Source organism: Aaosphaeria arxii, assembly GCF_010015735.1.
Source record: "Aaosphaeria arxii CBS 175.79 unplaced genomic scaffold BU24scaffold_6, whole genome shotgun sequence".
Taxonomy (NCBI): Eukaryota; Fungi; Ascomycota; class Dothideomycetes; order Pleosporales; genus Aaosphaeria; species Aaosphaeria arxii.
In genome coordinates this window covers 2,540,512-2,554,266 of record NW_022983479.1, presented here as the reverse complement: position 1 = coordinate 2,554,266, position 13,755 = coordinate 2,540,512, and the positions used below count along the sequence as shown (strand labels likewise).

General features: G+C 50.5%; 5 protein-coding genes across 5 annotated transcripts; 2 read left to right on the top strand and 3 right to left on the bottom strand.

Annotated features, from left to right (window-relative positions):
- The first annotated feature begins 302 nt into the window (after positions 1-302).
- On the top strand, positions 303-2,814 carry BU24DRAFT_452761 (glycoside hydrolase family 76 protein). The gene is made up of 2 exons (XM_033531210.1): positions 303-764; positions 820-2,814. The coding sequence occupies exons 1-2, from the start codon at positions 653-655 to the stop codon at positions 2,580-2,582; spliced, it is 1,875 nt and encodes a 624-aa protein (XP_033382321.1). The 5' UTR covers positions 303-652; the 3' UTR covers positions 2,583-2,814.
- A 178-nt stretch (positions 2,815-2,992) lies between these two features.
- On the bottom strand, positions 2,993-5,671 carry BU24DRAFT_494345 (HET-domain-containing protein). The gene is made up of 2 exons (XM_033534040.1): positions 3,979-5,671; positions 2,993-3,926 (listed from the first exon to the last, which is right to left on the bottom strand). The coding sequence occupies exons 1-2, from the start codon at positions 5,243-5,245 to the stop codon at positions 3,112-3,114; spliced, it is 2,082 nt and encodes a 693-aa protein (XP_033382320.1). The 5' UTR covers positions 5,246-5,671; the 3' UTR covers positions 2,993-3,111.
- Positions 5,672-6,042: 371 nt separating this feature from the next.
- BU24DRAFT_424988 (ARM repeat-containing protein) lies at positions 6,043-9,864 on the bottom strand. Its single transcript, XM_033528636.1, has 7 exons — positions 9,504-9,864; positions 9,355-9,455; positions 9,167-9,304; positions 8,079-9,118; positions 7,559-8,031; positions 6,533-7,506; positions 6,043-6,471 (listed from the first exon to the last, which is right to left on the bottom strand). Exons 1-7 carry the CDS (start codon positions 9,675-9,677, stop codon positions 6,228-6,230), a joined length of 3,144 nt encoding a protein of 1,047 aa, XP_033382319.1. The 5' UTR covers positions 9,678-9,864; the 3' UTR covers positions 6,043-6,227.
- Positions 9,865-10,042: 178 nt separating this feature from the next.
- On the top strand, positions 10,043-12,031 carry BU24DRAFT_373721 (uncharacterized protein). Its single transcript, XM_033524537.1, has 2 exons — positions 10,043-11,157; positions 11,228-12,031. The coding sequence occupies exons 1-2, from the start codon at positions 10,181-10,183 to the stop codon at positions 11,835-11,837; spliced, it is 1,587 nt and encodes a 528-aa protein (XP_033382318.1). The 5' UTR covers positions 10,043-10,180; the 3' UTR covers positions 11,838-12,031.
- Positions 11,923-13,582, bottom strand: BU24DRAFT_395110 (uncharacterized protein). The gene is made up of 3 exons (XM_033525242.1): positions 13,286-13,582; positions 12,874-13,232; positions 11,923-12,824 (listed from the first exon to the last, which is right to left on the bottom strand). The coding sequence occupies exons 1-3, from the start codon at positions 13,449-13,451 to the stop codon at positions 12,336-12,338; spliced, it is 1,014 nt and encodes a 337-aa protein (XP_033382317.1). The 5' UTR covers positions 13,452-13,582; the 3' UTR covers positions 11,923-12,335.
- Between the last annotated feature and the right edge of the window lie 173 nt (positions 13,583-13,755).

Here is a 13,755-nt window from a genome sequence, read left to right as displayed (position 1 = left end):
ATAGCTACCTCTAAACTGTCTGAGTCAGACACACTATACGCTGGTATTTGGCCACCAGTCTATTCACTTTTTTTGGCCCTTTGATACTATACAGAGAGAATTTTGACAATTCTTTTATTTCAAATGCATATATTGTCGGATGGGTGTGGGGACCCTTGAACACTTACAAGTAGTCTGATGTGGTACCTGGCTGGGTACCTGGCTAGTTGTCTAGTCGAAGCATGATGCGCCCTAGAATAAGACAAATTTAATGTTGTTCTTCAAGTAATCACTCATTGTTCAATTCACACCCTTTTTTGTATATTTTTCAACTTAAGACTACTTACTATCTAAGTGTTTATCATCCATTACAAGTGGTTGCTTTAGGGCAGAGACCAAGTACAAGTAGGCACTTCAGCCGAGCTTGGCCCCGGGCTTGGACAACCTCATGGATTCCAAGCTGACGTCCTTCGGACACGGGACGCAGGCCCGTCGAAACTTGGTATAGCTACATATCGCCTGGACCTTGATCGAAACCGCTCATGTACATCACCTAGCTCATTGCACTTTGCCGCTCTCTGGAAGAGCGGCTTTCGATCTCCACGCGACCGAAACACCTCGCTTTTACCGCATACATCATCAGCTTGCGCCATTGCGGGGTTAAGTCCTCACGATGTCGTTCAGCATCGCCTTACTCAAGCGATCGCTGGCTGTACTTTGGGCGACTATTGTATTGTTCGTCGTACTTGGAGCTGCCATCAATACAGACGACGTGCCTTCCTTCGGTAGACATCCTCTCCCAACCTTAATTTGACGACCAACCGCTAATCGCATACACAGTCGAACCGAATACACACTTGAAATCCGAGCAGCAGCAGATTCTCCGGCCCGTCAATCCCTCTCCGAGCGATCATATCCTCGAATCACCACCTTCGTCCTTCCGGTTCAGCGCATCAGCTGCGAACAATGCCCTCCAAGAACTCCACTCCGCGCTGTCTACCCTACAGAATGAATATTTCACACTATGGCTCGGAACATGGACGAACGCAATCGACTGGACCGCCGCGGTGATGGGTACACATCTGTCTGCTTCACTATACTCGCTGTCGCATTCACTCTCGTATACTCTTCCGGGGACATTCTCCAAGAACCGCAAACTCGACGTCGAGGCGCAAATGGTGGAGAACCAGATCAACAAATACTTTGCGCAGAGTAGCGCGTTCTTCTTTGGGGAGGATCACTTCTCGATCCGCATGCAAGCATACGATGACATGCTGTGGGTTGTACTAGGCTGGCTCGACAGCATCAGATTCATAAGCGAACACTCAGAGCTGCACTACCCTGCGACGATGAATGGGGCTGGAGACGGCGAGTCTGATTGGCATGGTAGTCAATTCATACCAGCGTTTGCGCATCGCGCAAGAGTCTTCTACGAGCTCGCGGAGCAGGGTTGGGATTGGTATCTATGTGGGGGAGGAATGACTTGGAACCCGCGCTTGTTGCCGTATAAAAATGCGATTACGAACCAACTGTTTATTTCAGCAAGCATTTCTATGTACCTCCATTTTCCTGGCGACGAAAACTGCTCGCCGTTCATGGGGTTCCAAGACGGCGACAGCGAGGTACGAACCAAAACCGCCTGTCCAAGCCAAAACAAGCGATCGACCTACGACAGCGTCTATCTCCAAAACGCAGCCAATGGCTACGAATGGCTGAAGAATAGTGGTATGACAAACGATAAGGGTCTCTACGTCGATGGCTTCCACATCAAAGACTACTACCGCAACCACAGTAAAACGGAATGCGACGACCGCAACGAAATGGTCTACACCTACAACCAAGGCGTCGTCCTAACCGGTCTCCGCGGCCTCTGGGAAGCCACAGGCAATACCGCCTACCTGGAAGACGGCCATGAGCTCATCCGCAACGTGATCCACGCAACCGGCTGGACCGACACCCCAATCGCCTCAACCACTTCACACCCTCCAACCCAACGCACACGAGCAGGCGACTGGGCTGGCCTAGGCACCTCCGGCATCCTCACTGAGCTCTGCGACCCCTACGGCACCTGCAGCCAAGACAGCCAAACCTTCAAATCCATCCTCTTCCACCACCTAACCGCCTTCTGCAACCCGCTCCCGCTCACACCCACCCACCCGGGGAAAACGCACGCCGCGTCCAGGCAGACCGCGGCCCTGCACCGCGCAAGCTGCAACGAGTACGCGCCGTGGGTCGTCAAGAACGCGCAAGCCGCGCTGCGCACGAGGGACGCGCAGGGTAGGTTCGGCATGTGGTGGGGCGCCGTCGCCGCTCCCACAGATGCGGATCCAGCACCCAGGGAGATGCCACGACTTCCCAAGGGCAGGGCACTCGACTATCGCAACGTGCCAGAGTCCCTGCTGCGGGATCCCCAGTTCGGAATGCCGTCGCTGTCGACGTTTTCGAGCTTCGAGAGTGGGAGGAAGGCTGGGAAGAAGAATACCCCGGGCTCGGGAGACCCAAATGAGAGGGGGAGGGGACGCTCGGTGGAGACGCAGGGGGGTGGGGTGGCGGTTACGCGTGCGATGTGGGAGTTTGTGAGGAACTATGATAAAGAGTCGTAGGGGGTGGGCGTTGATTGTGATTGCTATGGACAGAGGGATATAGGCAGCGGGTACATACATTTGCAGTTCATAAATCTGTCCAGGCATGTATTTTGCGACGACGTTTATGATTTAGAAAACTCTACATGGAAAAGATTCGTTATATCTTGTTTCTAGTAGTGTATATAGGTTTTGGATAGCTTGGTATATATTTTATCCTTTTATCTGTAGTTTTGCAATTACATTCAAATGCAACAAAAACATTTACATAGTATTGCTGCAGTCAGTTCCAATAATCCATCTAACGCCTATTTTTAGGTGGGATTCGCCGCCGAACACCCTTGGGTGCACAGGCGGCGATCGTGCTGATACAAATCTTACAGATCAATTATAACTGCACTTCCCGATCATTCTCTACAATGTTCGTTACAGCGTTTCATTGAATGTGTGGTATGCTTCTCATGAAGAAAATTCAATTAGGATAGGTTGTTGAAATTGTACTGGGAATGAAGTCGTGATTGATGAGACCCTGGCTTGCGGGCTCATATCGCTAGGCTATGCAAATGTCCAGTTCTCCTTTTCCTCTTGCTCTGAACTCTTCCCGAAACGCACTGACCGCCTTTGACCTCCATGCATCACTTTTGTAAACTTTGTCCTGCTTGTATACTCCTGCATTCCACTCTTCCTGAAACTCCTCGCCAGCTTTTGACAGCCATGTATTTGCTTTTGGATCATCATCCCCTTCTTCTGACTTGGCGAGAGGGCTTCTATCTCTTGTGGCCCAGGTAAATTGCAGCCACCCAACTCTGTTGTATTCCTCTTGAGTCTTCCCATCCAGCTTTTGTAGAATGAGAGAAATCATAATAATGGCTTTAGAAGGAGAATCGTTTACCAGGACGAACCCGAATGGAAGGATTCTGAGATCCTGCGGGTCTATGCAAGCTAAAATCTCTGTATCAAAATGGCATTTTGGAGGCTCTGTTCCGGCTATCATGTCCCAGTCCCAATCTAGCAGAAATCCTCGTAGAATCATATACCCACCACTCACAGGGCCATAGTGACTGTTTGAATCCACAGGCATCATCTGCACATCTCGTATTGTTACAAGATACGGCCCAACGGGACAGGTATAGCAGATTGGTGCATCTATCTTGGCCCAGCTCCAAGATGGGCAGTCATGTCGATCATCGAGCAGAACACCGGTATTTGGCCGTTTCTTATTCGCCTCGGTGACCTTGTTAATTTTATTGGCATTATGCCAAAGCAGATCTCCCGGAAGGCTGCTCTTAAACAGGCCGGCATAATATTTGTCATCATCATATTGCGAGATCTTTCGGGCAACTCCAGCAAAGGCAGCAAGCTTATCTGAGTATAGCTCTAATTAGATTTGAAAAACCATGATGAGGTTATAACTTACCCTTCTCTGGGAACGAAAGCTTGCATCGAGAATAGTTTTCGACTATACCGCTGCACCCCGCTGACGTTGGAAGGGCGAAATTAGTTAGACTTGAATAGGGCGACTTGCGTGAATTCCCGCCGCATGGATATGTTTCGCACATTTCTCCACTGTTGCATTCCCAGAATACTTGCTCTGATTCGAAGTGAACAACCCGAGGGGAAAGTAGCCGCTCCTGGAACACCCAGCCACGGAGATTCAAAGGTGAAAACAACACACCTGCGTTGATGTTTTTCTCACCTCCGATCCAGTAAATATCTTCAGACAGACCGTAGTCATGTCCACCTCTTATAATGGCGGGTTTAAGCATCCCTGGATCTCGTAAGGTATGTAACCCGCCCCATGGTCCGGAAGAACAACTGGCAGCGATATTAAGAGCGCCATTTGAATAAATTGCGGACATCCTGGAAACATGATCCGACCAGTCTGCTTCACTGCTCCTTCCCTCTTGAATTATACAGAGGCTATCGATCCACAGGTAGTGGATATCTATGCGACAACAGAGACGTACAGCATCCCGAAAAGTCGTTGGAAGGTTCTCAACTGGGGCCCACTGCATCATAGCGTCGATATTGCTTGATGTGAGCTTGAGGAAGTGACTGTTGGATCCCCAGCAGTGGCTGAGTGTTGCGTACAGGTAGCTTAATCCAGGTTCATTTGGAATGACCAGACGAAAGCTATCACTTTTAACCTCCAGAAGTCTAGGTGGTTGGTACTTATTCTTAGGATGATCACATTGCGTATGGTTAGAGATGCACTGGTCATACCATTGTCTGACTAATTGGGCGACCGAAGGGGCGTCTGTTCTCGAAGCATATTCATAATCCGTCAGGAATTGTGGTATTGGCGATTTCTTTTCATGAACTGGATAGAATGGAACTATGCGACTTCCTCCGCAACCCGATTTCGTGAAGACCGATAACCAATAACCGACCGCCCCACTGGAGATTGATTGATTGTAGTCTTTTGGGGACATTGAAATCATGCTGCTGTCTTCGTCTGGTGGTTGAAAGGGCATCTCCTCACGCAAAATAGACCGGCACAAACGACACTGCTTAGCACTTTGCCGGATTTCGCCCCAGAGTCGTTCTAGTTTCAGTTCTACGACGGCACAGTCCTTGCGCATGGACGCAGCATGTTGAAGGAGTCGATCACACTCTTTGCAAAGCGTGGAAGCAAGAGACTCAATACAGTCCTCCGAAAATGGTTCGCTGATATCATTGGACATGGTCGAGTGACATCCACGTGACGGTGCGTGGTCTTATTGCGAGACTTGGTGTTTTTGCAGGCCTTGGGAAGATATTGGCGGAGCCAGCGCGAGTATGCAATGGAGTTGAATAGGCTTGTCGCGGAGGCGGTTAGAGAGGCGGTCGGCAGAGGGTTGTGTCTCTGAAGAAACAAGGCTGCGGCTGCGTCGACAGGTGTACGCGAGCACGGTAAAAGAAGCTGAGGTTGTTGGGTCGTTGATGGTAGCCGGGCACCAGTGAGCGAGTTGTTCTTGACTTATATTATTGAATTTGAATTGTTGTGAAGCGTCACGGGAGTACAGGTGCGGGGGAATCCGGTAAAGGAAGGCTGCAAGGCAAACTCACGCAATCTCACGGGGCTGAATAGCCTCCCCCCATCCTGGTTAACGTTGACATTAAAATGCTACATTAGGTAGTTACTGAGAAGAAGAGAAAACAAGGATCTTAGAAGGCTGATAGGCGCTCAATTATGTCTTGGAATTCGCTTAGGGCGGACGCATCATGAGCATCGCGATCTTCTACCACTGAGTATTGTTTACCTGCCTTTAGAGGCCTGTTTAAAGGGTCAAATATCTACCTATTTACTAATTATAGGTTATACCTATAACACTCCCTACTATAGAGGTATCTATATATAATAATATCTTTTAGCTCTTAGTATTTTTCTATAATAATTCCTAAATATACTAAATCTATAGAGGGGACTGTATATACTATAGGTTAAATAGATTAAAGTTTTAGAGCTTATAATTTTGCAGAAATACACAGCGAGAATAGATGTAAGGAATATCAGTTATTGAATTATCCACGTTGTGGCAGCTATCTACGGGGAATAGTCTACGTCGCTCAAATGTGATATGCGCATCTCCTCGACCACTCATACAGCGGAAGACCGTCTAGCAGATCCCGCAAGCCATGAAAATGTAGCGGTACATTCGCTTGAAATGCTGAGCGTGTCCTTCCTCACATGATGCCCAACTCCGAGAATCCCTTCAAGACGTCTTTGTCCACACGACTGAGCCACTCCTCCTGAAACCTTGCTTCGCCTCCACTTTCTTGGATAGCCCTCTGTAATCTCTCCTGGATGTAAGTGACGAGATTGAAGCGGTGGATGGGGTCGCTATAGATAAGTTCGCGCTTGCGGACGTCTTCTGGGGCTTCTGGTTCGCTGTTTTGTAGCGCTGGTTCTGGTGGCCAATGAAGAGAACTGTTATATCGCGTCAGTATTAAAATTCTTCCTATGATACGAAAAGGCAAGGAATACTCACTCAGCACTGCGATCATCACAGCCGTCCAGCAACTCTCCAAGCACGTCCGTCCAGACCACCATGAGGTTTTGTAGCCTACTCAAAATCCAGGGCTGACCGGTCTCTAAAAACCGCGTGAACGTCAATGTCATCAGCTTTCGGTTGGGAGAGTCTCCAATGTTGTCCATGTGGCCAAACCATTCTTCCAACAGCCAATCAAGGGTCTTCTCAAGCTCGTTGTTGGATACAGACTGCAATGCTTGGAGCAGGACCGTAGGCGATGCGAGGCCAATCCGTGCAGGCACGGTGAAGTAATCGGTTTCCACGACACCATCGACCGCTCGAGAGGGCAATTCGCGATTGGGACCATGCGACTGGTGGTGTACCCATGCGCCGTGTAGACCTTCTAGCAGCTTTGCGAGAAAGCCGGTGGAGATCAGATCACCCACAACTACCTTGACAGCTTCTTCGCCGCCGAATCCATCTGCGCCACGGACTACGCATTCAACAAGATGAGTTACCATTCCATTCGCGTCAGGTTTTAGAGAGCCGATGAGCTCTGCTAATGAGGAAAGAAGAGTAGTACGGAAATTGTCTGCGAGGACAGCAGATGGTGAAAGAAGGAGGTACGCTTCGGTGATCTCGAGCGATTTCCGGAGGGTGTCATTATCCAACGAATACAGTGGTATGAGGTATTGTAAAAGATTCAGTAACTCGGGAGGCGGAGCCTCGGGCGCGGACGGTGTTTGGGCAATAATTGATGCCCATAGATCTAGTGCATCCTCAAGGAGATACACCTGCGTGTCCGAATTCGGCTCAATGGCTGATTGAATGATGGGAAGGAACGACACGTGGAACGAGCGAGACTCTGCCTTCATCGCGTTTGTTAAGCGAGCTAGAAGTGTGAGAATAGCTTGTTTCATAAGATGTTCGTCGCCGGATTGTTCCCAAAGGGGTGGCAGAAGTGCAATGATACTGTTGGCGTACGGAGTAATCTGCATAGCAAGGTCAGCTAATTCTCACAATGTGGCGACAAATATTATTTACGTGATGTTCCAGCCTCTCGACAACGATACTGATTGTACTCAAAAGACCCATCTTGGTCTCAGGAAGTTCTACTTCTTGGACCAAGGCCATAAGTCTTTCTAGAATGGCAGGAGCGTATGGGAGGAAGTTGTCAGCCTTGAACTCCCACTCGTTTGCCACATCATAGAACTTTCTACCGGCGGTGACGCGCACGACCTGGTCGTTGAGTGGGTCGCTCTTGTCCAGTAGGTGTTGGAAGATTTGATAAACAATCGGCTTCTGTGAGTCTGCAATTTTGATCGCAATCCATTGAGAAATGATGATGGCGATTCGTCGTCGAATGATGTTGAACCCAGGCTTCTGCTTTTGAGCTTCTGCAACTAGTGTGTTGGTTATGAACGCGTTAAAGTCTAGGTGATCGAGTAGAATGTCTGCAGCAAGACCGATTGCTGTGTATACCGAGTCCTTGAAGAGTATGTCTTCGTTCTCCGTTGCTGCATCATATTAGTCGACGTTCTACGCCGCCAAAAGCTTCACTTACTCGCAACTTGCTGAAAAACTTGCAACAGTGGCTGGATGATCAAGTCTTTGAAATTCTTTGCGAGATCCAAGAACAGCTTTTCAGCGCAAGGACGGATTGCAAATTCCCAATCCTCGCCACCTTCCTCCATCTTCTCCCACTCATCGGGCTCTTCCTCCCACATGCGAAGGTCACTTGGTCTAAAGACGAAGAAGCGAGTTACCAAAGCGGATACAATTTCGCGAACCAGATCGTCGGTTAAAAGCTGAGATTTGACCAGAGCAATGGCTTGTGTCTTCTCTCCCTTGTCCTGAGGATGCTGATAACGGAAGGTTTGGGCTGGGTAGAACACCATCTTTACACACGCACGAATGACGAGCAGTCCCTTCAAGCCTAAACGCTCAAGAATAGGAGCATCATCTTCCTCGTCACCATCAGTGCCAACCTTTGCACTGTCCAATGATTTGGATCCCCAAGATTCACCAAGTTTTGCGACCAGAGCCCAATAGTCGCGGACGAGGTCTATCGTGTTTGGGAGGAGTATAAAGCCTGTCGGGTGCGTCGTTGACATGGCAAGGTGGAATTTAGATAGTTGCATAAGGAGTTTCTCAATGAGCTTTCGCACGCTGGGCGCCAACGGGGAATCTTCGTAGACCACATATTGGAGGAACTCTCCAAAGTGTGTCCGAGATAGGGTCCAAAACTCCTGGACTTCCTTTTCGCGGCCAGGAAAGTCGTAGCCAGCAATGACCAAACGACGAATTGCCTTGATGATCAGGAGGCTGTTCTCGATGTCCTCGATAGCTCCGGCTTCATCATCTCCACCTTCGCGGAAGAACCGCTGCCAGCTCTGTACCTTGTTGACGTATATGTTTCCGAGTAAGTTGAAGGTTTCTGGTGCCACGGTTTGTAACGTCTGTCGCGTTCTAAGGAGACGTCCAGTAGACAGCTCCTTCACGATATGTAGAATTATCAGCAGCGCTCGAGGGAGAAGCAATCGGTAAGCGCCTGGTTCGGTTGAGGAACGGAGGATCTGGAGTAGTTGTTGAAAAAGATCGGGCCTGTGAGAAGTGAGATAAGCATAAGTTTATAGAGTAGATGTGGATTACCAGTCATTGGGAAATTCAAACCGGACGATCTTTGCGACAACTAATGCATTTTGTAGCGCGAGTCGTTGGTCTGCCTCATTCACGCCGCTCTCGAGTAGCCTGGCTCGTATGGCTGCCTTATCCTCCTTGGTGACTGCACTGTAAAGGTTGTCAGATATCTCCATGTTTTATGTATGCAAGGCACATACTTCGTTGCAGTTTTGCGCCAGTATTTGTCGATACCATTCTTAAGCTGAATGATTGCGAGGTAGCGAACTTCCCATGGGAGGGATTTCTCGATAAATACAGACTAACACTACGTTAGTTGTATACCATTTACAAGTAAGAATATGCTCACTTGAAGCAACGGATAATAGCCCCGTGCCTTCTCCCATTGTTGCAGCTGCTTTGTGCCAGACTGAACTTGATGCGGATCTGCAGATGCAGCTGAGCGCAGCACGTGAATCAGTATTCCCTCTGTGAGAGGATTCGCCTCTCCAGCAACCTCTATCGCTGAGAATTCCACCTGCATTGTTATTGGTAGTTCAACGTTCGTGGGGTTGAGTAGTGGATTGAGGCGGGGGGTGAGTAAAGTTAAATTCGAGGAGGCAGAAGCGGAAGGGAAGATCAGAAAAGATCAAACGGCCTCGTGTGTCGAAATTTGAGGAGCCTGCTCACCCAGGACAGAGGTAACATGCGTGAAGCGCGAAATGCATGAGCTTGTTTACCACAGCGAGATCCTCCGACAAAAAAAGCTCCCCGCAGTGACGACGGGGGTGATAGGGAGCAGGCGGTGCGACATGTGAAAGGGTCCAGAGAGATGCCTGCTCCAAAGGACATACGATCATCAAATCCTCCTCCCCATTATCACATCTCCTTGTCTCTCATCCGAGTGAACCTCGGCCCAAGCCGCATCCACCCCCATTCTCACGACTCACCCCATGTCACGCCGCCCTCGATAAGATATACATTGGACCTTGGGTCGTCCTTCTTCTTCCTCTTTTTCTCCCCACATATGCCCAATGCTCCTAGATAATGCCCTCCGCCGACTTCGCCGCCGCCCAGGAACGCATCGCAGCACGCCGCGCTCAACGCGCAGCTCACACGCGCAGCCATCTCCATGAACCGTCCTCCTCCGCCCGCGCAGTCGCGCGACTGCCCTATCCACTGAGCAGTCTCGGTCACCTTGGGATAAGCTCCTGGGACGCTGTCAAGGGGCGCGAAGGCACGCGACCCGAATTCCGTGTTGGACAGGTGGATGCAGAACTCCTGGATGACGAACTGCTGGAGCTGTTGAAGAGCCAAGCTGGGGAAGGATTGAAATACTTCGGAAGTCACCTCACAGATTCCTACGCAGCAGAAATATTGCTTGGACTTCGATTGGTACTTTTCAAATTGAGCATCTGGAACAACAATGCCAGCTACGGAGCTCATCTCCAGGGATTGAGATACACAGACGCGCGATCAAACTCGCCGTCACGACCGCCGCCAAAACCATGGCAGAAGATTGCATACGGAATCCTTACAGTCGGTGGACGATACGCTTGGACAAAGTGGGAGGACTACCTACTCGCGACCTCCGAGGACTACACCACCCCTCAGTCGCAATCCCTCAAGTTCGCAACGCGGGTGACAGAGCGCTTGAACAGCATCCACGACATCGCGAGTCTGGCATCCTTCCTCGTATTCCTCGTGAACGGCCGATACCGAACACTCACAGATCGCATCCTCCGTCTGAGACTCACACCAACATCCCACTCGACGAGCCGCGAGGTCTCCTTCGAATACCTGAACCGCCAACTAGTCTGGCACGCATTCACCGAATTCCTCCTCTTCCTCCTCCCACTCGTCGGCATCTCCCGCTGGCGCCGCATTCTCTCTCGCACATGGCGCAAGCTGAAAGCAAACGTCCTCCACCTCCTCGGCCGCTCCACATCCTCAGACGATGATGATGCAGAGACTAAGAACGGCGAGCTTGGTTTCCTCCCTGAACGGACATGCGCAATATGCTAGTACGTCTCCCCTCCCTCCAACCCCCCTTCCTCAGCCCATATATCATATACTAACCACCCCACCCAACAGCAAAGACCAAAACCCCCCCGCAACAAGCGAAGCCGACGTCCTCGCCCAATCCTCCGGCGGCGGCATCACCGGCTCCTCCGCAACCGACATAACGAACCCGTACTCCGCGATCCCATGCGAGTGCATATACTGTTTCTCGTGCATCGCGCAGCGCATCGCCAACGAGGAGGGCGAAGGCTGGACCTGTCTGCGCTGCGGCGCCACGGTCAAGGAGTGCAAGCCGTGGGACGGGGACGTCATTGAGCCGACTGTTCGGTCGCAGGCACATGAGCAGGGCGGTTCCGGCGGCACTGGAAAGACGGTTGGTTTTGCGGCGCTTGGCGGTGCTGCTGCTGCTGTTGCTATGGAAGGAGAGGACGAGGACGATGAGTTGCAGGAGGTTGATCCGATCCCCGAGCAGGAGGAGGATATTTCGGGTGCGACTGCTAGTGAGGAGGGCAGGTTAGGCCTCGAGGGCACGAGGGGATTGGATCTTGGTGAGAGTTTGGCGCTGAGCGAGAGCCAAGAGTGGGCGAGGGCTAGCGAGGACAGGAGCAGTGATGATGAGCAGAGTGAGGAGTATGACGAGGATGAGGAGGAAGAAGGGGAGGAGTTGGATTACGATGCTTGAACGGCTCGGTCCTAGCATGCAGGCGTTATCACGATCGTTGACTAGCAAGTAGCTTTTCGCGGTTGGTGAATGGTTATTCGGATTTATTATTGTATTTATTGGATGGCTGTCTACTCATGTATAGCCTCTACATTCATATTACGCCCTATAAGGGCAATCATAGTGCAATAAAGTGTTGTACAAGTCAACCTAGTAGAACGATCAGATTAGCACGTCATGGACATCATCAATCACCATGTGAAGCAAGAAAGCAGATGTTTTGCCAACAGACAAAACGAAGAGGTCATACAGCCTCTTGCAACTGCTTCAGGATCGCTCGATGTGCAATGAGCAGAACCACGCAGTTTAAAGTTGGAGAAGTTTCATTCAATCTCAACAAGGAGATGTTGTCCTAGAGTTACAATTGTGTAGTAGATGATAAGCAAGGAAGACCCGCTGCTCTCAGCGATATCGAAATTCCAAAGTCGAAGTTGAGGGATACTTTTGTCGCGCCAAATCTCATCCCCGAACAAAAGCGGCATAACGTGACAGCGATGCCATCTTCTCTTCTGGGCTGATGAGGTCCTCGGAGTACACAAGCCTGATGTTCTTGTCCTTCTTGCTCTTCTTCTCTGGTGCAGCGTCCGCTGACGGTGCCGAGGCGGTTGCACTTGCAATAAGCTCGTCCACAGACGCAGCGATCGAGGGGTCGGTGCCTGCAGGATATCCGACACCTGGTGGAGCACCAAATGGAGGGCGTTGGGGAAGACCGGGTTGGCCAGGGATGCTTCCTGGGCGAGGAGGGATAGCACTGTTTACAGGACTTCCACCAGGAGGGAATGGCGGCGGTGCACCTCCAAAGCCAGGGACAAATCCCGGAGGGCCAGCTGGGGGAAATTGGCCTGGCGGAAATTGAGGAGCTCCGGGTGGAGGAGGATATTGTGTGCCCGGCGGGAAAGGAGATGTTTGCGTAGGCGGCGCGACTGGTGTCTGGGTAGCTGGAGGCGTCTGTACAGATCGTTAGTATCTTCTCAAGTTCAACAAAGACTTCACTTACGGGTTCCGACTTCTTCTTCTCAACAGGTGGAGCTGGAAGCACGCCGTTGGCCTTGTCTATCCTGAACTTGGCTGCTCTCTCCGTGATTTCCTCTAATGATTCCTTCACTTTGGTGCGCTTGTTCGGTGGAGCAGCGCCATTTGTGAAGGCTCCACGAATGGGATTACCAGTAACGCGTGCGCGCTCAGCCTCCTCCTCGAAGTGCTTGTGGGTAGTATCCTGGACATGCTGGTCGATGACCTCTGCTGGCACACCTTCCATGCCAAAGATTTCGATGTCGAGGCCTGATCGTCCAGGAATGGCATTCTCAACCTGGGTCAAGTTCTCTTTGTGCACTTGGTTCATGTGGACGGAGAGACCTAGGAACTATGTTAACGTATGCTTCCCGGTAATGAGCCGCCGCGCAACTGACCTCCAGCTGTATTCAATCGCCGACCACATCGCTCGCATTTGAAATGTTTGGCCTTTTGATGTGAAATAAGAATCTTGAGATCGTCGAAGTCACGCTCGCAGTAGTAGCACCATGGGCGCTCAAGCTTCTGGTTGAGATCGGGATACCTCTTGCGCTTCTTCGTCATTGTGGCGCAGTGTGTCTCTGAAAGACGGTTCGGTCTGTCTTATATGTGACCAAGTAGATAACTAGGACTTCGAGCTTTTGGAACTGAAAGGCGGATGAAGAGTCGCGTTGCTCGTAGGTCGCAGGTCGAGGTCGAGGAGGTAGAGTCCAGGTAGCTCGCGATTTCCTCGGCCAAAAGAGCTCTAGCGCGAAATAGCCTTGGCATTGTCCTGAACTTTTTCTTTGCGACCTCTCCGTGCAATTCATCATTCTTCACTCATTTTGTTGAAGTAGAGATATTCACGCCAAACAAATACGGAGTTCCA

What these genes read in the sequence shown, in the direction of transcription:
- BU24DRAFT_452761 (XM_033531210.1), top strand. Translation starts at nt 653, where the DNA reads ATGTCGTTCAGCATCGCCTTACTCAAGCGATCGCTGGCTGTACTTTGG. An exon ending in AGACGACGTGCCTTCCTTCG is followed by an intron (nt 765 to 819) that starts GTAGACATCCTC and finishes TCGCATACACAG; the next exon opens with TCGAACCGAATACACACTTG.
- BU24DRAFT_494345 (XM_033534040.1), bottom strand. Translation starts at nt 5,245, where the DNA reads ATGTCCAATGATATCAGCGAACCATTTTCGGAGGACTGTATTGAGTCT. An exon ending in GCTTTCGTTCCCAGAGAAGG is followed by an intron (nt 3,927 to 3,978) that starts GTAAGTTATAAC and finishes AGCTATACTCAG; the next exon opens with ATAAGCTTGCTGCCTTTGCT.
- BU24DRAFT_424988 (XM_033528636.1), bottom strand. Translation starts at nt 9,677, where the DNA reads ATGCAGGTGGAATTCTCAGCGATAGAGGTTGCTGGAGAGGCGAATCCT. An exon ending in TTTGAATTTCCCAATGACTG is followed by an intron (nt 9,119 to 9,166) that starts GTAATCCACATC and finishes CACTTCTCACAG; the next exon opens with GCCCGATCTTTTTCAACAAC. An exon ending in AGTTTTTCAGCAAGTTGCGA is followed by an intron (nt 8,032 to 8,078) that starts GTAAGTGAAGCT and finishes AATATGATGCAG; the next exon opens with CAACGGAGAACGAAGACATA.
- BU24DRAFT_373721 (XM_033524537.1), top strand. Translation starts at nt 10,181, where the DNA reads ATGCCCTCCGCCGACTTCGCCGCCGCCCAGGAACGCATCGCAGCACGC. An exon ending in CGGACATGCGCAATATGCTA is followed by an intron (nt 11,158 to 11,227) that starts GTACGTCTCCCC and finishes CCCACCCAACAG; the next exon opens with CAAAGACCAAAACCCCCCCG.
- BU24DRAFT_395110 (XM_033525242.1), bottom strand. Translation starts at nt 13,451, where the DNA reads ATGACGAAGAAGCGCAAGAGGTATCCCGATCTCAACCAGAAGCTTGAG. An exon ending in GCGATTGAATACAGCTGGAG is followed by an intron (nt 13,233 to 13,285) that starts GTCAGTTGCGCG and finishes CATAGTTCCTAG; the next exon opens with GTCTCTCCGTCCACATGAAC. An exon ending in AGAAGAAGAAGTCGGAACCC is followed by an intron (nt 12,825 to 12,873) that starts GTAAGTGAAGTC and finishes CGATCTGTACAG; the next exon opens with ACGCCTCCAGCTACCCAGAC.